Consider the following 19,574-nt stretch of genomic DNA (forward strand, 5'->3'; position numbering starts at 1 on the left):
TACATTGAAATCAAAACCATGATTATGTTCAATTGTGAAAACTATTATTGTAATTCCATCGAGAAAGGGACCCATATTATACCTATGAGCTTTCACGATCACAATGACTTATATTTCTATATATTCCAAACCTTTCCTCAGTTGCTTTCAAATCAGTATTGGTTGATGGTTGTTTAGTTATTTTGGTGATGCGAATCGATGGTTTATCTTCAATTGGTTTCTGTGCTACGTGTCTACAGAAACTGAATGTATTACATTACGTTAACACAAGCTTTATTTTAATCAATCGCGGTCTCATTCGAAATTACACAGTGCCTTGGCTGCGATGCTAGTAAACCTAATGGTCGAAAAACGATAGCTGAAGTAAGGGCCTGCTAGGCAATGGGGCGATCCCATACCTTGTCATGCGCGTAACACATCGCGTTACACGATATATGTTTAGGGGAAAACGCACACTGCGCAAAAGGAAGTGAGAAACAAATTCTTTTGTATTGTTCCCAGAAACATGTTCAACTCCCTTTTTTGCTGCCTTGTTTTGTCATTCTCGGATGAGCTAAAAGTTCACTTTTGAAATTAACTGCCCCTAGACCTTTGGCGGCACCTGGTTTCTTTGGTTACCAACAACCTAACGCAAACAATGTTATGTTACAAATACCCTGATCTCTTTGGTTGTACTTGCAAATAAAACATACTAGTTTGTTGACACCACAGCTGTCAGCAACAATTTTTCTGAACACAGGAAAGGCTTCAATTTATGCCTGTTGCGATTCACACACGAAATCAAACGGTGAATAATCTGGTCAGTTATTTTTATACTACTCTTGACATGGGAAGTGCAAACAAGTGGAACAAAACTTGACGTTGTAAAAAGTCAGTAACACAATAACTAATGAAAGATCATGACGTACCGCTCGTAACAAAAGTGTCATTATTTTGTCGCCCTTTCTATGTTCCCAATGCAAGTAAGCATGACTTTTTTTTGCATATTATCATTTTCGAACACTTGGACAAACATCTGATAATTTTTCAGTTTTACTGCGAATCAAAATATAATGTAAACCGCGTTTGCAGTGCGTTTAGAAAGACGTTTTAAACAGCACTTAACAATGGAAAAGTGTACCAATGGAAAATGGAAAAGAAAATTAATTCTTCAATGAATTCAGCAGCACCAGGAACTGATGAAATTCACTGTGTTGTTCTCAGTGTTCGTTTGTACGCAAATGAGAAAATAGTCGCATTTGATCGGGGATTCGTGCACATGAAATATTACGATGCTACTCATATGGCTGGCGTAATTCCAATACCATTGTTAGTGTGACTTAAATGGTTATTTGTGTACAAGTACAAAAAAAACACAAAACAATATACTTGGATATAATTTCTATTGTCCACAGCTACAATTATTTATATATTTTTTTAAGCTTTCTCTATAATATATTCCTCCTTTATTGTTGGGAATGCAATCGCTGCATCGTAAGTTCTGAGGTGTTTTGACCAGCCGCGTATGTTGCCCTGTTCCTATTTCCTCGTCGCCCGGCAAATCTGTGCCAGCACTGTTTCCAACTCCTGTAAACAACGATCAGGTTGTCTTTGTTCATCATGAACATTGCACGGACAACTATCATCAACAACTTAAAACAATCATTTGAACAATTCATTACTGATGCAGCCAGGCATATAAAAATTCAGAAGGCTTTTCTAGTAAAAATATTTATGTTTATTGTTAAAAAATCCGTTAAACAACAATCAAATCGCAGAGAGAAATAAATAATATAGCCAGAAGGACATTTTGAATTATTGTAATCATTTTACATTGGAACACCAACAAGAAGAATTCTGAGGACAGAGACTGGCCCATATTAAATGTGTTTATTTTGTTGCACCCCCTTTCACTGAGTGTTGATTGCTTATCCGCCTTCACGTGTGTGTGACTGAGATCAAAGATACATGACGTGACGTCAGTCATGCCATATTTTCAGCAAATTGGGTCTTTGTAGTCAGAATCATTTGACTTTTGGGTTGTTTGAAAAAGAAGCAACAGCGAACTGTCCATTACACATATTTACCCCTGCAACGATTTTGCTTCTTCCACAGTTTGAGGTAACGGAGAGTCACCAGTCTCAGGCAACAGGAAATACAGAAGAGAAGTTAGAAGAACCAAACCCGCTGTCATGAGAGAAGCAGTCGTTGCTCTTCCACTTTCACCTGAATAAAACTTTTAATTAAACACAGCCACTACAACAAATGTGGATTTTTGCTCTTGTAGCTTATGTGTGGATTAATATGAATGGCACAGTCAGTAAAAAGACTATAATTACATTTCACCAGATGTGACCGAGCTTTTACAAATATCACAGTGGTGGAATTCGAATATATTAGCATCCAGTTCTCTCACTCGCAGCATGTCATAGTAACCGTGGTAATACAGTACTCGATGTTAAACATCTAGGTCTACACATGTTAACAACCAGTTCATTAAATTCCAAGAAACAGGTTCGCGCGAACCGGTGGGAACCTGTCCGAGGCAGTTTAATCCCACCATTGGAAATACCTGCGTGCACAATAAACGGCGAAAGCAACCCTCCAAATCTTGAAGCTATGATAGCCAGAAACATAATGCTCTGTCTTGTTTTGGTCGGGAATATTTCCTGTGTGTGTACGTAAATTACGGACAATGATGTTCCAACCATTAATTTTCCGCACAAAGTCATTATGACCTCCAATGTTGGATTGGCTTAAAGGAGAAAGATTATTAAACGTTTTTACTTGATTAATGTTTAAAGTAGAAGAAATAAACGACTTGAGTTTCTCTCCTTTAGAGTTGGAAAGTGGGGAGTAATTCGGTAGAATAGTTGTGGACTTTGGTAGAATTACTCACATTTAGCCACAAGCGAAGCTCCTGCGATTGAAAGCGCCAAACCAGTCCCAGACGCAATATAGGATGTGCATCTGCCCAACTTCGCAACGAACACGTAATACACAAAAGCCGATGCGATCTCCACTAAACTTGCGTAGAACAAGTTCAAGAAGCGGTTCCCGCTTAAATTGTTGTTGCCCAGAGCCAGAGCGAAATAAGACAGAGAAATAGCAAACCTGCAAAAACGATGTCTTATTTTATCTCTTATGTTGTATCATTAGGTTTCAAATCTCTCTCCGACTGGGAAAAAGTGTTTGATCCAGTTGGGCTGCAATGCCTATAAACCCATTGATCTCGATACGATAGCTGTGACCTCCGCATAGTGGGGCGATCCTGCCAAGCATGCGATTGCCTGGAACATTACTGCGTTGTATTTTGTTGTATGCTGACACGTCAACATGTAAACTCGCCTCTTTAAACTTAGATTCAGAACACCAAGTAACAGTATTTAAGACCGTGAAAGTTGTGCCCTCTGGCGGACGAGGCTGATCTGTATTGCGATTTATAACCAATTTTTGTTTCAAGGTGTAAATATCAACAAAAACGTTCGAAAAATTGCTATTGAAGGAATAATAATGTTTCCAATGCCAGGACTTACCAAGTTATGCAGGAGATTGCAAACCTAAATACTAAAACTGGTTCACGACCGATCTTTTTAAATGTCGCCAAGACACCTAGCGGTGTTTCGGAAACAGATTCTTGGAGATCTTCCACATCCACGGGTTCCCGTTTGTTGAGTTTTCCGATTTTTTCTAGGATAGCTTGAGCCTTTCGTTCTTTTCCAGAAACGAGTAACCAACGAGGACTCTCATCAATATACCTTAAAATAACTAGTTTCTTACTCCGAGCAATTTGGTTTGAGAAAGCATATTTAACTGATAGGGAAGTAACCAAACAACTCGGCGAGAAATGCAGTGTTGGAATTTAATGTAGCGATATTGATTGTGCAACGATCTGAAGAAAGACACAATATCAAGATAAAGTCTCGTTTGCACACAAGCTAAAATCGTTATCTGATTTTTGTTGTAGGATTCGAATCGAGGTTATCCCGATCACGATATTTCTGCGTATAGTCATGACTGTTGTGTCTAAATGGCAATTGTCCATTACCTTTTGGGAAATAGAATGTAAATAACTACAGTGTATCAATGAAGCGACAAGACCGTGATTAATGAAACAGATTTAGTAGAAAAAATGATTTCGTTTGTGTGTTATAATCTGATCTGCTAAGGTTCCTTAACACTTACAGTAATGTCGAAGAGAAAAGCCTGACGAGCCAAACTCTTTCAATCCCGTCTTCTTTAAATAACTACAACCTATGGTTGTCTCTCACCATATATATGGAATATAAAAGATTCCGATCAATCCAGAGAAACGCAGAAACCATCTCCAATCACGGAAGAAGTAGGAGATGGGCGCCAGGCACACGTATCCGATAGAAAAGCCCATTGTAAGAGCAAAGTACAAGAAAGTTCGGTGCTTTGGTGCAATGATTTCCGAACCTTTCGAATAAAAAAGTTTGTACAAAATAAGAATACTTCAGAACTACTTTAACACTAAGCCCGTTAACATTTGCGACAGGAAGCAAACCGAATTGTGCAGAAGGGAGACCAGTTGAAACATCCCAATCTAATCCATATTTCGCATGTGTTTACATGTGAGGTTTGGTTGTTTTTATTGACCAAAAAACTGGACAAGCCTCTATAAATGTGCCAGGTTCACTTCATCTGCATGTCGTTATTGATGGATACGATGTCTCCTCGAAGTGGACTGAAAACGATACGAACGCACCACACTTTGAGCCCTCGGCAGCTCCGATTGTGCAAAAAAAAACGGGTGGAGCGATTGAGCAAAGCTCCTTTAAATTAGCTTTTGATAGTTCGTGAAAACGGGCAAAGTAAGGGTTTTTTTGTTATTATCGTTGTGCTAATATGTAAAATTAAGGTTGCTTGCGTGGTACTTAACGCTTGAATGACTTTGGATTGAAATACATGACAAAAATGGTAACCCTCATGGTTTGAATGCTTTGTCTACGGAATTAATTCAATCATAAAGCTTACCTAGGACCGAAGCAACTGTGTAGTTTATGAGGTTTCCAACACCAACCAGGATGCTTAATATTGCGTAAGAGATTTCGTCTTGTGCAAAACTTTGCCCAAATACTGCCAAGAAGGACCAAAACGTGAAGACAAGAAAAACCGGTTTTCGACCATACCTAAAACATTTTTATTTCAAGATTAAACTAACTTGACATTGCGGAAATTGTGGGCTAAACGCCAAGCAAGGCAACAAGAGTTATGTAAACAAAAACAATTTGTTGACATGTATAGCCAGCTTTTAACCACAATTAACACCTAAGAACTGTCGAAATATTTGCCTACAGCCAAGTGCCAGCGCTATGGTGTTTGTCATAACTCTTACATGTCACTCGCCGTTCCTGCCACCAGACATCCAATCATCATTCCAATGAATACGAAGGAAACGAAATACGGTTTCATCCAATCCCGATCACACACGAGACCAAACTGTAAAGTTTAAAAAAGTGTTTACAAAACCGTCTTAAATTCGAAAGTGGAAACAACATTGTCTCTTTCACTGTCAATGAAATTTTCCTCTGTTTCGCTCATTGCTGTTTTGCGTAAAAAAAAATTTTGTTTTTTATATTTTATTTTGTATTTTAATAATTTTTGGCAGCTTCTTTAACACGCTAGCTTTACGCACAAACATTGCATTGGCTCACTTGATTAAAACAATGAAAATTTATACAATTTGATTTACGATTTTGTGAATTCACAGAAATAACAATGTATTGAAGTTAATGTAGATTCCGAAAATGCAATCGCGCGAATGCTCGCAAAACATTTTGTCAAAAAAGGATTTCAAACTTACCGCAGTTATCGCCGACTTTTCAGGTCCCTCGAACCAGAACGACTCACACGGAATAACTGATGCATTTTCCGGACCTGAATGTTTAAAACAAACTTGAGTAGAAGTTGAAGACGGTTAGTTAACTTTTGTTTTGCACTTTTCCCATCCTTACAAATGGGAGGCGCTAGGACATGTGGTTCGCGATGTTGGATATATGGAACCCACTGCTTTACAATCTGGGCTATTGCTGGGAAAAGGGAGGCGACAGAAATGTGGATTTTGTTGTAATTAAATTGATTGTGAATGCAAATATTCCCACCCAATATGTGGATGTATTAAATTTAACAAATTATGAGCATTGTTTATCAGTTTTGTAATGACAACAGTAAACCGAAAGTAGCATATACTTACGGTAACTATAATTTCCTGTCCACTGCGTGAGGTTGTATTGATGGCATTTACTCAATGACATTTTCCCGTGTTCATCTTCCTCCCAAGGAATGCTAACATTTAAAGCTCGGTCGAGTGCGTTGCTTTCGTTTCTCGCCTTAACAAAGAGTTACTTAATAACGATCTTGAGTTTACCATAAGCTTCACCTGCGTTCAAATGTAGATCGACACAAGTTATCATTCGTAAATGTACTCGATTTAAATAACTATAAGGGCAAGCCAGTGAAAAGTAATGGAAAATAGATGTTTATGTTCATACTTTTGTATACCGAATAATCAAATGTTACCTTGAAATATTCTACAACTTCAGTGACGTCACAATGGTAGTTCGGGGTAAATTGAGTGATGAGAAATTGCAGGGTAACAAAAGCATTTGGTATGGATGAGAAGAACATCAACAAACAGAGTCTTTTGTCGTAATATCCCATCCCAGATTCACGTTCACTTTCATTCTCTCCTATGGTATTTTCTGCCATTTTGTGAGTGCCGATAATCGATTCTACGAATCAACACCACCAACACCTGAAAATTTCCCCTTTTCTGTAGCTACCAAATGCCTGTTGAACAATAAAATCTCTCTTCAGAACTTTTCGTGGTATAAAAAGATTACTGTTTTGTTGACACAACATTAAAAGTTTATGAACATGTGTATAAGCTGCAGACAGATGGCCACTGTTTCGACCTAAAAGGTCTCATCAGTGCAGCTGGTGTGACTGTCAGACGACTTTGCTGACCAAACGGCCAGTTTATGAACATGTCTGGCAAAAACCATGGACCTATCACACTTGAGATCTCACTGTAGCGCAAAGTTTAGGGAGGGTATTTTTAAACTGCTTTAAACGAAATGCAACAAGACACAATAAACAGCAAGAAACAATTATAAACAAACAAGTGATAAAAGCCTAAACTAAAAAATATGCCTATGTTACTGGGCTGCATGTATGTCGCTGATGTCCGGCCCTTAATTATTCCACGTGACTCGATGCATTACTAACTCTGTAACGTGTGACTGTTTTGCACAAGACTTGCAGTAATAAACATAATTTAACAGGAAGGGAAGACCAAAAATATTATATTACTGAAGAAGTTGACAGAAAGCCGGAGTGTTTTGCCCCGAGAGCATATTTGTTTTAATCAGGCCTATTTCGCGCTTCAAATTTGGTTTGGTAAAATGTTAGCGATTCAAAAGCTTGGATGTTGTCATTTTCATTCTTGTTGTACTTCATGATTTGGATGTTTATTTCTTTTAGCAATTCTCCCGAATCACATGCTTCTACCACGCGTCTAGCTATTTCCGGAGTTTCAGCAACCACACTCAGTATTACGCTTTTGTGAGACATGTCATACACGTACGCCCCAGTGATTTCGTCTACCTCTACCGCTTCACACAAAACATTAACAAACCTATCGGAGTTTTCAACAATCCAGGCAATGTACCCCGCAACGCCAACTGTCATAGCTCCAGTTCAGCAGTTGCCATTACACCTGCTGATCCATGTAGCTCGATTTGGATTATTTTCGTATTAAAACGAAATACATAGTCATTCTGCCGCGATTCTTCGTTAGTGACGCGTCCAACTTCAGCGCCTTATTTTACGCTTTACATAATTTACGCAATGTAATAATCTCATAACACAAATTTAAAGCATTATCAATATAAGACTGTAGGTTGCCAAGATCAAAGCGACACCAAGTCAAGTTGTACCAGTACTTATTCGTTCTCAGTGGAGTGTTGGCAAATATATATGAGCCAACTACCTAAAAACTTTTTTATGAAGTTACCTAAAAATACCCATTGTAATTTCTGCCTAGTAAAAATCCTGGCAATATTTACCAACTGACTGTCCTGTAACTCTGCTTATGTAATAGTTTCTCTTTGAAAGTGAACACTGCTATAATGCGGAAATAAATGTACGGTGTTCCCATACATGCAAGAAAAAAAAAAGTCTGGGAATATTTGGTAACGGAATTAATTAAGGCAACACAACGACCCTTTAAAGGAAAACAACCAACGAAAAGCGGAACTACATTCAGTCGCCTGGTACGCCACGCTATCAAGTTTCCTTTTGTGAAGATTTATAAACTAGTTAGGGTAAGAAACTTTATAATACGTGGCTTAGAATTGAGTGAATGCGGTATTATACACTGTTTCATTTTTCTGTTTCAAATTTCCAAACCACAATGGCCTTTTATACACAACCGTAACACATTCAGTTAACAATTAACAAGTTCAATAAAACAATCTGAATAAAAAGGCGCGTCACGTGACAGCAGCAAATGATGGTTTGGTGTGCTGGATGTATAGTATTTCGAGAATTAACAATTTGGATTTGATGTTACAATTATGTACAACTTTGGACGAATTAAAATTAACAAGATGTTCCGATTTTCCCTACAGGTGGTTGCTGACCTCACTTTTAGCATTAGCTGAGGGATGATGCTCCTTCATGCGAACCGCAAGTTTGCACGTGGTCTCACCAATGTAAGTAGCCCCACAGGAGCAAGTAAGTTGGTAGACAACATTGCAGCGGTGGAGAAGCTGTTGCTTGTCTTTGAAGCTGAAGAGTTTGGAGAGGAAAGTAGTGTCGTGGATCATACGCAGCTTGATGGGGGAACTGCTCATGCGTGTGTTAATGAAATGTATTAACTCACGCCGTATGTGATGATTTACAGGGCCAAGGAAGGGCAGTCGAAAAACGATATATTTGGATTGTGCTGGAGGAGGGGAAGTCGGTGCGGGCTCACGTTCACAGCGGTATGCCGACGGTCAAGGTAACGCCTAATGCAGGTGGAGATGAAATGGGATGAAAAACCATTATCAATAAGCATGCGAGCTGAGTATTGTAATATTTCTCGCATGCTTATTGATAATGGCTTTCCATTGGGGCTACTTACATTGGTGAGACCACGCGCAACTTTGCGGTTCGAATGAAAGAGTCATCCCTCAACTAAAGCTGAAAGTGTGGTCAGCAACCACCTATGGGAAAAATCGGATCATCATGTTAATTTCAATTCGCCCAAAGATTTACATACAACAAGAATGAAAATGACAACATCCAAGCTTTTGAATCGCTCACATTTTACCAAACCAAGTTTGAAGCGCAAAATTAAGACCTGATTAAAACGCAACAAAAGGCAAAAACAAACATTGTGAATATGAATTCTTCCGAGGATAGTCTGAACTAAGGGTTTGCATGGCGTGGTGGAGACAAAAACACACAGAAGGGATTTGGATTTGGGATGAACCATTTTTTGTGTCTGCTCCAGAGAAGGTGAACGTCGAGCAAAAAAATCAACGTAAACATTATAAATGTCAAATGAAACAAAGAAATGAAAAATCGTCGAAAAAAATTGGTTTAGTATCAGTATTTTTTATTAAACGCTTTTTACATACATTGCCAAATGCTTATTACATACTTTTACATTAGATTATGTCATTGATTTACTGTCGTGGCGAATAAGGCATACCTTTCAACGAAATTGTTGTTTTTCTGTCACAAAATGTCTTAGTCTTTCAGTTTTAACGAAATGTTATACAGAAAAAGATTGCCATATACCTTATGGATACTCAAGGCACATTTGAACCAGGTGCGAGTGTTAGGAGTCTGTGTCTATTATACTACTGCATTTACAGGTAATTGTTTGCAGTTTCACAAGACTAACACAAAGTTTCAAAGCGCTTTCAAAAACCCTTTCAGATGGGTAAATTTATATGGAAGCTTTTTTGCATCGATTTTACTCAATTTTACTAACATGTATCAGGACCTGTTCTTTCTGATTCGGGATTGGGTAAACACGTCCAGTACACACTTTGAGGGTGGTGCAAAACATCTGGATCCACTCTTACGTACTCAGCACCCAGAGAGTATTAAGGCTCGGAATAGCTTGAAGGAATGTTTTCGCTATGTCCGTTGTTTCGTGTTGCCCTACCCGGGAGAAACAGTGGCCGAGGATGATGGTGATCAGTCACAGACGGTAACACCAAATGGTAATACATTTTAAAGCTTACTTACCAAGATTTACTGGAATTCAAACAAAAATTAAGGTTCATTTCATAGTCAACAAAATAACAAACTAGAACGCAATAAAGTGTGTGTCCCTGTGTCGCAACGTTTCTTTTGTCAAGGTAATGGGATATTTTGTTTCAGATATCCGAGAAAAGTTTTTAAATAATCTTGATGTGTTGGTTCAAAAAATATTTTCACCCAACGAGGTTGTGATGAAGAGATTACGCAGTAAGACAGTTACAGGAAAAGATCTTATAAACTACAGCACAGTATATTAAAAAAGGAATATTCAGTAGATAAAGACAGTGCCTAATCAAAGGCCAGATTCAGCCACATTCAATTAGCTAGTATATCATTTACCTGTAAAAAAACTAATGTACACCATTTCCAAAAGTTACTATGTTTTACTTGTACTACAGTTAGTTATTATTTTGCTAGTCCATTTCAGTTTTAAGCAATGACCTTATTTGTGAAACGCAGAAAAAATCTGAAAATGAAGTGTTACGGAATTATTTCGGCAGCTTTGCAATTAAGCGGTTAGATGTTTTTGGGTGGCGATGTTATCCCCCAATTAACCCTTCTACCTAATTCGGTACTTTGCACAAAACTGCCTCCCTAATTCTGATACTGCCCAGAACCCTGCAATAACGGCTCACCACAAAGCCAAAGTAACCCAGGCTGATTTAACTTATTGGACGTCGTGTTAAACTAAAAGCGACTAAAAACAATACAATACGTTCTGGCAAAGATCCCGACAACTCACACAACACTGAGATGTTCACAACGCGACGCCCAGAAGAAGACTCGCCCGTTTTAGGGAAATCGTTCGTTACATGCAATCGCCAACCAATCAGGATGCGCCTTTCCGACACATGGCACATCCGGGGCATACAAAAATAAACGGAGCGTAAAATAATAGGAAAGGGGAGACGAGTGTAATAAACTAGTGTGGTGAAAGTGAAGTGAGAGACTTAAAAGCGATATACGTGCGTAAAACAATATAATGAATAAGTGGTTACAACGAAAGAAAACAGTGAAATTACAAGGTGCCAGCAAGAAAGGTGAAAACAATGAAATAGATACAATGACTAACAAAAGTGAAAGGTGACGTGAAGGAAAGAAAATTCGTAACAGAAGCAAGGAATACGCAACATACACTATTCACGAGATACGTGCTGGCAATGCGTGAAGTAAGTACATTTACGTTTACGCAGACGAAAAGCAAAAAATTGGTTTGTCCAATGCTATGAGGCGTAAATACAACTATTTACAAATAAACCGGTATTGCATGGTTGCAAATGTAAAGAAAGTACAAGTCATTGTATCTGGAATAACAGTCTACCCTTTGGAGCTGTGATGATTTCTTTTTTGGTGTGTAGCTGTGAGACGGAGTACATGTCACATATTCAATGCTAATGGATGCACACGACCGGTTCACAGAAGATGCCAGGAAACTGTTTGACAAACAGTTTGGTGAGGCACACACTGAAATAATGAAACCATTTTATGTGGAATTCGTGGCAAAGGTGTACGAGTACTTCCAACGTGTCAAGATGCAAAACGCCGATAACCAAGAGATATATTTTAGGAATAAGAAAACTTCATATGCGAGTTTTTATGGGTCAAGCCTACCGATTGTTGTAAATAAACAAAATTAAAGTTAACATTACATAAATTGTAAATACTACAGGGTGTAAAATATCGGCACCAACATTTGGAAATATAAATAAATTTTTTAATCATGAAACTATCTATGTTATAATGAATGCGTATTATAATCTTCGTGTTGCGTAGTATATACAAACTGTTTGTAGAACTACCAATATCACATTTCAAAACCTAAGCTAAGATTTTGTAAAACAAATTCTGTCACTTTTAAATTCTGTTCGAGTTTTTTTTTCCAATCAATCAGTACTATTTTTTCTGATATTGTGCTTTAAAACTGAAAAATCGTGGGTAAGTATAAAGCAGGCACATGTGTAACTTTTTCAAATAAACGTGACAGCATGGTGGCAACAGCAGCAATACAAATATTAACTGAAGCTAAAATGAAGGAAATTAAAGCAGTAAATTTGTAATGCCCCAAATACAACAACAAAGAGTATTTGATAAATGAGGAAGCTACTTCAAATAACTGAAGTAAATAACCGTTGTAACATAGTAAAGCAACTCAAAATGTATTTAAAATCTTAACTGTTTTGTCATTGAAGTATTATACGACAAGCATGGAAACCACAGTTGCAAACACCTTTTTGAGTACTGTATTACCGTTCTTCGCGAGGTCTGTTGTAAGCTCAACAATTCAGTTGATATAAGCTCAAATATAGAAAATTCCTGCATTGCTATACTTTGTGTGTGATTCTATTGATTTGCTTCATGATGAAACTTTACTATCTTGTCAAGCAATACAAAGTTTTGTGGACCACGTTAGAACAAACAGCAGTTTAGAACAAAATTGGTATTTTGTGGTTAATTTTGATATAGAGCAGAGTATATTTTATTTCGCTCGACGATTGTTTATGTAACTTTTTCTAGGAATAAAGTTCATATTATTTTTGAAGCATCCAAAACCACAGTAAGGGAGCTCAAGAAGGATGTATACTACTCAACATACGCTTGCCAGTCCACAACGTGACTTGTTTACCAAAAGCTACACAAAAGGGAACTTTATAGCGTGATGTACAAGCTTAAAACAGTCGACTGAATGTGGTTCCGCTTTACCCTATGTTGTGGCTTCGCCTAGCTTTTAACTACGTTATTGTGTTGACAGAAATCAGCAGTTCGGGCAACCAAGTTTTTAACATTTTACTATTCAATAATGACTGAAAACAGCAATGTAATGGCAGGTGTAGTGCAAGGTAAGAAGTTTGAATTTGGTTAAAAGTTTGACTTTAATTTATGTCAATTGTATCAGAACCAGCACAACAAACCAAACAAAACAATCCTGATCAGGCTTCTACCAGCCAACAGCTGGTTTGATCAGTCTTTGTAACTTTACAAATGCACCAATTACAACGACAATATTTTATACCAGATGGAGTTGCTGCAAATAATAAACAGAGAATGAAATTGTCTCAAGTATTTCTTACTGACTGGGAAGGTACGTGCTATAATTATGTATGAAATCTTTATGCAGTTAAATTATTCAACCACGTTTAAATTAACCCTTTTATTGCAGAGGCAAGTACTGCACTGTTGAACGAAGGCAAGTACGATGCTGCATTCGGAATTCTCAACAGACAGTCAATGATGGGAAGGGTTTTGCGCAATCTTAAGTTTCTGCTGAAGTATGCAGTCTCCCTCCTGGCCACAGGTCGCATGAAAAGGTGTGCTCAAATCAGGAAGGAACTGGCCAATGTTCTCAAGGAAAATGTTTACATCAGTCTTCACAGTGCCCTGACGTTTACAGAGATGCTCCACACAAAAGGGCAGCATCTCGATGCTGTGTTGTTCTGTCTTCTCACAGTAGACATGTTCTCGGACCCAAGTGACAAGAAGCAGACGATGGTGGTGGTGGACAAGTGCATGTCATCCATGCGCCAACCGGTGCTCGCCATCATGGAAGACGACGAAAGCATGAAATCATATGTGCAAACCTACATTCTCCCAGTCATGCGTGAGATGAAGGAGATGGTTCTGGCGTTGCAGGGGGTCGACGACGAATTCAAATGTGTAAAGGTGGCTTGGATCGTCCACTATATCGACGTGTGCGACCGTGACGTCAAGTCCAGTGCAGAGGTGCTGAAAGAAGGCGTTGGTTTAATGCGCGACACGTTCGGCAACGATGCCATGAAATATCAGATTTTCGGCACGCTTCTAAACAATCTAGCTTCCGCCTACTTGAAGTTGTCCGAAACAGAGAAAGCGATCGGAACCCTTTCGGAAGCAATTGAGTGCTTCAAGGTGGCGGACGACTTTGAAACTGAAACAAAACGCCAAAAGTACATAAATGATTGCGAGCGATCTATGTTGAAAACCCAAGCGTTTGCATCCGATGACCTTGATTTAGCTGAACTTTTAAAGCAATGAAAACTTCTCTTGTTTTGGTTGTAGCATGGAATACGCTATCCTGTCACCTGTACAGTAAATATATGTGTGAAAATTATTTCTGTGAATAAAATGCTTTGTACGATTCGTTTTCTGTAATAACTGTAATCACTGTAACAACTGTACCCTTCTAGTGAGTCTTGTGGTCTGAAATCCAAATTAAAAAAATGATTAATAATAGACTCTTCATGATCTTCAGCCTGTGAATAACGGAGTACAAATAGGAGAAATGAAGTTGTAATTGCTGGGTGCCTTGGATACCAAATTTAACAAAAAAATATTTTTGACTAGAATCTTTCATTCATTTCCCGAAGTAGTATATGATGCAAAATACAGAATATAAACAAAATGTATTTTGCTGCTGTTTCATCGTTGAGACAAACAGTTCAGAACGGAACTTCCCTGATAGAACTACCAATATCACATTTCAAAACCTAGGCTAAGATTTTGTAAAACAAATTCTGTCACTTTTAAATTCTGTTCGAGTTTTTTTTTCCAATCAATCAGCACTATTTTTTCTGATGTTGTGCTTTAAAACTGAAAAATCGTGGGTAAGTATAAAGCAGGCACATGTGTAACTTTTTTAAATAAACGTGACAGCATGGTGGCAACAGCAGCAATACAAATATTAACTGAAGCTAAAATGAAGGAAATTAAAGCAGTAAATTTGTAATGCCCCAAATACAACAACAAAGAGTATATGATAAACGAGGAAGCTACTTCAAATAACTGAAGTAAATAACCGTTGTAACATAGTAAAGCAACTCACAATGTATTTACCACAAAATCTTAACTGTTTTGCCATTGAAGTATTATACGACAAACATGGAAACCACAGTTGCAGACACCATTTTGAGTACTGTAGTACCGCTCTCAAATGCCTTTTGTAAGCTCAACAATTTAGTTGATATAAGCACAAATATAGAAAATTCCTGCATTGCTATACTTTATGTGTGATTCTATTGATTTGCTTTATGATGAAACTTTACTCTCTTGTCAACCAATACAAAGTTTTGTGGACCACGTTAGAACAAACAGCAGTTTAGAACAAAATTGGTATTTTGTGGTTAATTTTGATATAGAGCAGAGTATATTTTATTTCGCTCGACGATTGTTTATGTAACTTTTTCTAGGAATAAAGTTCATATTGTTTTTTAAGCATCCAAAACCACAGTAAGGGAGCTCAAGAAGGATGTATACTACTCAACATACGCTTGCCAGTCCACAACGTGACTTGTTTACCAAAAGCTACACAAAAGGGAACTTTATAGCGTGATGTACATGCTCAAAACAGTCGACTGAATGTGGTTCCGCTTTACCCTATGTTGTGGCTTCGCCTAGCTTTTAACTACGTTATTGTGTTGACAGAAATCAGCAGTTCGGGCAACCAAGTTTTTAACATTTTACTATTCAATAATGACTGAAAACAGCAATGTAATGGCAGGTGTAGTGCAAGGTAAGAAGTTTGAATTTGGTTAAAAGTTTGACTTTAATTTATGTCAATTGTATCAGAACCAGCACAACAAACCAAACAAAACAATCCTGATCAGGCTTCTACCAGCCAACAGCTGGTTTGATCAGTCTTTGTAACTTTACAAATGCACCAATTACAACGACAATATTTTATACCAGATGGAGTTGCTGCAAATAATAAACAGAGAATGAAATTGTCTCAAGTATTTCTTACTGACTGGGAAGGTACGTGCTATAATTATGTATGAAATCTTTATGCAGTTAAATTATTCAACCACGTTTAAATTAACCCTTTTATTGCAGAGACAAGTACTGCACTGTTGAACGAAGGCAAGTACGATGCTGCATTCGGAATTCTCAACAGACAGTCAATGATGGGAAGGGTTTTGCGCAATCTTAAGTTTCTGCTGAAGTATGCAGTCTCCCTCCTGGCCACAGGTCGCATGAAAAGGTGTGCTCAAATCAGGAAGGAACTGGCCAATGTTCTCAAGGAATATGTTTACATCAGTCTTCACAGTGCCCTGACGTTTACAGAGATGCTCCACACAAAAGGGCAGCATCTCGATGCTGTGTTGTTCTGTCTTCTCACAGTAGACATGTTCTCGGACCCAAGTGACAAGAAGCAGACGATGGTGGTGGTGGACAAGTGCATGTCATCCATGCGCGAACCGGTGCTCGCCATCATGGAAGACGACGAAAGCATGAAATCATATGTGCAAACCTACATTCTCCCAGTCATGCGTGAGATGAAGGAGATGGTTCTGGCGTTGCAGGGGGTCGACGACGAATTCAAATGTGTAAAGGTGGCTTGGATCGTCCACTATATCGACGTGTGCGACCGTGACGTCAAGTCCAGTGCAGAGGTGCTGAAAGAAGGCGTTGGTTTAATGCGCGACACGTTCGGCAACGATGCCATGAAATATCAGATTTTCGGCACGCTTCTAAACAATCTAGCTTCCGCCTACTTGAAGTTGTCCGAAACAGAGAAAGCGATCGGAACCCTTTCGGAAGCAATTGAGTGCTTCAAGGTGGCGGACGACTTTGAAACTGAAACAAAACGCCAAAAGTACATAAATGATTGCGAGCGATCGATGCTGAAAACCCAAGCTTTTGCATCCGATGACCTTGATTTAGCTGAACTTTTAAAGCCACATGTTAAGTGAAACTTCACTTGTCTTGGTTGTAGCATGGAATACGCTATCCTGTCACCTGTACAGTAAATGTACGTGTGAAAAATATTTCTGTGAATAAATTTCTTTGTACGATTCGTTTTCTGTAATAACTGTAATCACTGTAACAGCTGTACCCTTCTAGTGAGTCTTGTGGTCTGAAATCCAAATTAAAAAAATGATTAATAATAGACTCTTCATGATCTTCAGCCTGTGAATAACGGAGCACAAATAGGAGAAATGAAGTTGTAATTGCCGGGTGCCTTGGATACTAAATTTAACAAAAAAATTATTTTTGACTAGGATCTTTCATTTATTTCCCGAAGTCCTTCATTTCGATACTTTATCTCTGTTCTTATTGATTATCCAGAGCAGGGCTTCACAAGGTTTATCGCTTGCGACCCCTTATATTTAACACAGTTTTTCGTGGCCCTCCATGTTTGACAGTCATCGAATAGTAATTTTTATGAAATGCCTGAGAAAAATTAAGAGGCATATTTGATGACCCATAATACGTGTGTTAATCTTAAGTATATTTTATGGATCTGTTTAGCGTTTAATGTGACAATGGTGAAATCTCTGCGACCCATGAAGTCCATTTCGCGATCCCCGCAGAGGGTCGCGACCCCCAGTATGAAAAGTACTGGTCTGTGGAGGTTTTTGGTAACTATCTTGCAGACCAATGCAAATTTTGTGAACCATCCACGTTAGTATAAATACCAATTTAAACAAAATCGTCTACTTTGGTTAAGTTTTGGAAAAATGTGGAATATTTTCTACATGCTATTTGATTTAACGATTGTTTATGAGACTTTTTAATTTGCTAACTTTCGTTCAATTAATTTGTGTTATTGTAGTGTTTAGTTCATAACTGTTTCCAAACATCCAAAACTGCAGTTAATAGCTGAGAAAGGTTACATGGAGAGTGTTAAACAAACGCTTATCAGTCCTGTGCGCCACAAACGTGATTTGTTTACCAAAAGCTACACAAAAGGAAACCTAATAGCGTGACGTACAAGCTTACCAGTCGACTGAATGTGGTTCCGCTTTACCCTTCGTTGTGGCTTCGCCTAGCTCGTATCCACGTTATTGTGTTGACTGAAAGCAGCAGTTCGGGCAACCAAGTCTTTAACATTTTGCTATTCAATAATGACTGAAAACAGCAATGTAATGGCAGATGTAGTGCAAGGTAAGAAGTTTGCATGTGGTTAATTGTTTGACTTTAATTTATGTCTTTTGTATAAGAACCAGCACAAGAAACCAAACAAAACAACCCTGATCAGGCTTCTACCAGTCAACAGCAAAGTAAAACACTCACTGCTAGAATAAGAGGTTTGTATAACTGAATAACATTATAAATGCACTAATCAAAACAATATTCATTTACAGAAGAGGGATCTGCTGCAAATAACAAACGGAGAATGAAATTATCTCAAGTATTTCTTGCTGACTGGGAAGGTAGCTTGTGCTTCGATCGTGTTAAATACATATTTTTCCTCAATAAGTGGTAGAATTATGTAACACAGCTGAATTATTAAAAAAATTGAAATTAAAAGCATTTTCAATGCAGAAGCAAGTACTACACTGCTGAACGAAGGCAAGTACGATGCTGCATTCGGAATTCTCAACAGACAGTCAATGATGGGAAGGGTTTTGCGCAATCTCAAGTTTCTGCTGAAGTACGCAGTCTCCCTCCTGGCCACAGGTCGCATGAAAAGATGTGCTCAAATCAGGAAGGAACTGGCCAAAATTCTCAAGGAATATGTTTACATCAGTCTTCACAGCGCCCTGACGTTTACAGAGATGCTCCACACAAAAGGGCAACATCTCGATGCTGTATTGTTCTGTCTTCTCACAGTAGACATGTTCTCGGACCCCAGTGACAAGAAGCAGACGATGGTGGTGGTGGACAAGTGCATGTCATCCATGCGCGAACCGGTGCTCGCCATCATGGAAGACGACGAAAGCATGAAATCATTTGTGCAAACCTACATCCTTCCAGTCATGCGTGAGATGAAGGAGATGGTTTTATCATTGCAGGGGGTCGACGACGAATTCAAATGTGTAAAGGTGGCTTGGATCGTCCACTACATCGAAGTGTGCGATCAGGACGTCAAGTCCAGTGCGGAGGTCCTGAAGGAAGGCATTGGTTTAATGCGCGACACGTTCGGCAACAACGCCATGAAATATCAAATTTTCGGCACTCTCCTTAACAATCTAGCTTCCTCGTATATGCGACTTTCCGAACCGGAAAATGCGGCTGGAACTTACGCCGAGGCCATCGGCTGCTTTAAGCAAGCCGACGACTTTGAGACAGAAGCCAAGCGCGATAAATACATTCGTGACACTGAGAAAGCCAGAGGCAGAGCCCACGTTCACATGTCGGATGAAATTGATCTGATTGAGATGTTGAGAAAGGCTTGCGAATGAGTTGTAACAAATACTCCTACATAAAGCTCCTCTAATGTAGTTTTCTGTGTTCGTTTCTCTCTACTGTAAATCCGTTTGTACAATTTTTTGTATGTACATATTATTGTATTCAGTAAATACATAAATCTGAAGTGTATGCTTTTGTACATAAGACAACGAAAAACATTAAGAAAAACGTGTGCACACTGAATATGTATATACAGTGTCATAAAG

General features: G+C 38.5%; 4 protein-coding genes across 4 annotated transcripts; 3 read left to right on the forward strand and 1 right to left on the reverse strand.

Annotated features, from left to right (window-relative positions):
- Positions 1–749: 749 nt before the first annotated feature.
- LOC145898789 (solute carrier family 22 member 4-like) lies at positions 750–6,788 on the reverse strand. The gene is made up of 11 exons (XM_082987404.1): positions 6,523–6,788; positions 6,197–6,332; positions 5,807–5,880; positions 5,339–5,442; positions 4,978–5,132; positions 4,251–4,419; positions 3,516–3,737; positions 2,879–3,093; positions 2,552–2,734; positions 2,067–2,205; positions 750–1,566 (listed from the first exon to the last, which is right to left on the reverse strand). Exons 1-11 carry the CDS (start codon positions 6,709–6,711, stop codon positions 1,446–1,448), a joined length of 1,707 nt encoding a protein of 568 aa, XP_082843530.1. The 5' UTR covers positions 6,712–6,788; the 3' UTR covers positions 750–1,445.
- Positions 6,789–12,306: 5,518 nt separating this feature from the next.
- LOC145898990 (uncharacterized) lies at positions 12,307–14,374 on the forward strand. Its single transcript, XM_082987694.1, has 4 exons — positions 12,307–12,700; positions 12,804–13,100; positions 13,277–13,342; positions 13,421–14,374. Exons 2-4 carry the CDS (start codon positions 13,061–13,063, stop codon positions 14,269–14,271), a joined length of 957 nt encoding a protein of 318 aa, XP_082843820.1. The 5' UTR covers positions 12,307–12,700; positions 12,804–13,060; the 3' UTR covers positions 14,272–14,374.
- Positions 14,375–15,528: 1,154 nt separating this feature from the next.
- Positions 15,529–17,093, forward strand: LOC145899064 (uncharacterized). Its single transcript, XM_082987775.1, has 3 exons — positions 15,529–15,745; positions 15,922–15,987; positions 16,066–17,093. The coding sequence occupies exons 1-3, from the start codon at positions 15,706–15,708 to the stop codon at positions 16,923–16,925; spliced, it is 966 nt and encodes a 321-aa protein (XP_082843901.1). The 5' UTR covers positions 15,529–15,705; the 3' UTR covers positions 16,926–17,093.
- An 879-nt stretch (positions 17,094–17,972) lies between these two features.
- LOC145898527 (uncharacterized) lies at positions 17,973–19,497 on the forward strand. Its single transcript, XM_082987019.1, has 4 exons — positions 17,973–18,120; positions 18,177–18,263; positions 18,321–18,389; positions 18,502–19,497. The coding sequence occupies exons 1-4, from the start codon at positions 18,081–18,083 to the stop codon at positions 19,359–19,361; spliced, it is 1,056 nt and encodes a 351-aa protein (XP_082843145.1). The 5' UTR covers positions 17,973–18,080; the 3' UTR covers positions 19,362–19,497.
- The last annotated feature ends 77 nt before the right edge of the window (positions 19,498–19,574 follow it).

Source organism: Ascidia mentula, chromosome 4 (genome assembly GCF_947561715.1).
Source record: "Ascidia mentula chromosome 4, kaAscMent1.1, whole genome shotgun sequence".
Classification (NCBI taxonomy): domain Eukaryota; kingdom Metazoa; phylum Chordata; class Ascidiacea; order Phlebobranchia; family Ascidiidae; genus Ascidia; species Ascidia mentula.

Bases quoted from the DNA above. Each gene is read 5' to 3' on its own strand.
- LOC145898990 (XM_082987694.1), top strand. From the start codon at position 13,061: ATGACTGAAAACAGCAATGTAATGGCAGGTGTAGTGCAAG. The intron at 13,101-13,276 runs GTAAGAAGTTTG...ATTTTATACCAG, and splicing joins AATGGCAGGTGTAGTGCAAG to ATGGAGTTGCTGCAAATAAT. The intron at 13,343-13,420 runs GTACGTGCTATA...CTTTTATTGCAG, and splicing joins ATTTCTTACTGACTGGGAAG to AGGCAAGTACTGCACTGTTG.
- LOC145899064 (XM_082987775.1), top strand. From the start codon at position 15,706: ATGACTGAAAACAGCAATGTAATGGCAGGTGTAGTGCAAG. The intron at 15,746-15,921 runs GTAAGAAGTTTG...ATTTTATACCAG, and splicing joins AATGGCAGGTGTAGTGCAAG to ATGGAGTTGCTGCAAATAAT. The intron at 15,988-16,065 runs GTACGTGCTATA...CTTTTATTGCAG, and splicing joins ATTTCTTACTGACTGGGAAG to AGACAAGTACTGCACTGTTG.
- LOC145898789 (XM_082987404.1), bottom strand. From the start codon at position 6,711: ATGGCAGAAAATACCATAGGAGAGAATGAAAGTGAACGTGAATCTGGG. The intron at 5,881-6,196 runs GTAAGTATATGC...TTAAACATTCAG, and splicing joins GACAGGAAATTATAGTTACC to GTCCGGAAAATGCATCAGTT. The intron at 2,735-2,878 runs GTGAGTAATTCT...TTCTCCTTTAAG, and splicing joins AGCTTCGCTTGTGGCTAAAT to CCAATCCAACATTGGAGGTC.
- LOC145898527 (XM_082987019.1), top strand. From the start codon at position 18,081: ATGACTGAAAACAGCAATGTAATGGCAGATGTAGTGCAAG. The intron at 18,121-18,176 runs GTAAGAAGTTTG...CTTTTGTATAAG, and splicing joins AATGGCAGATGTAGTGCAAG to AACCAGCACAAGAAACCAAA. The intron at 18,390-18,501 runs GTAGCTTGTGCT...TTTTCAATGCAG, and splicing joins ATTTCTTGCTGACTGGGAAG to AAGCAAGTACTACACTGCTG.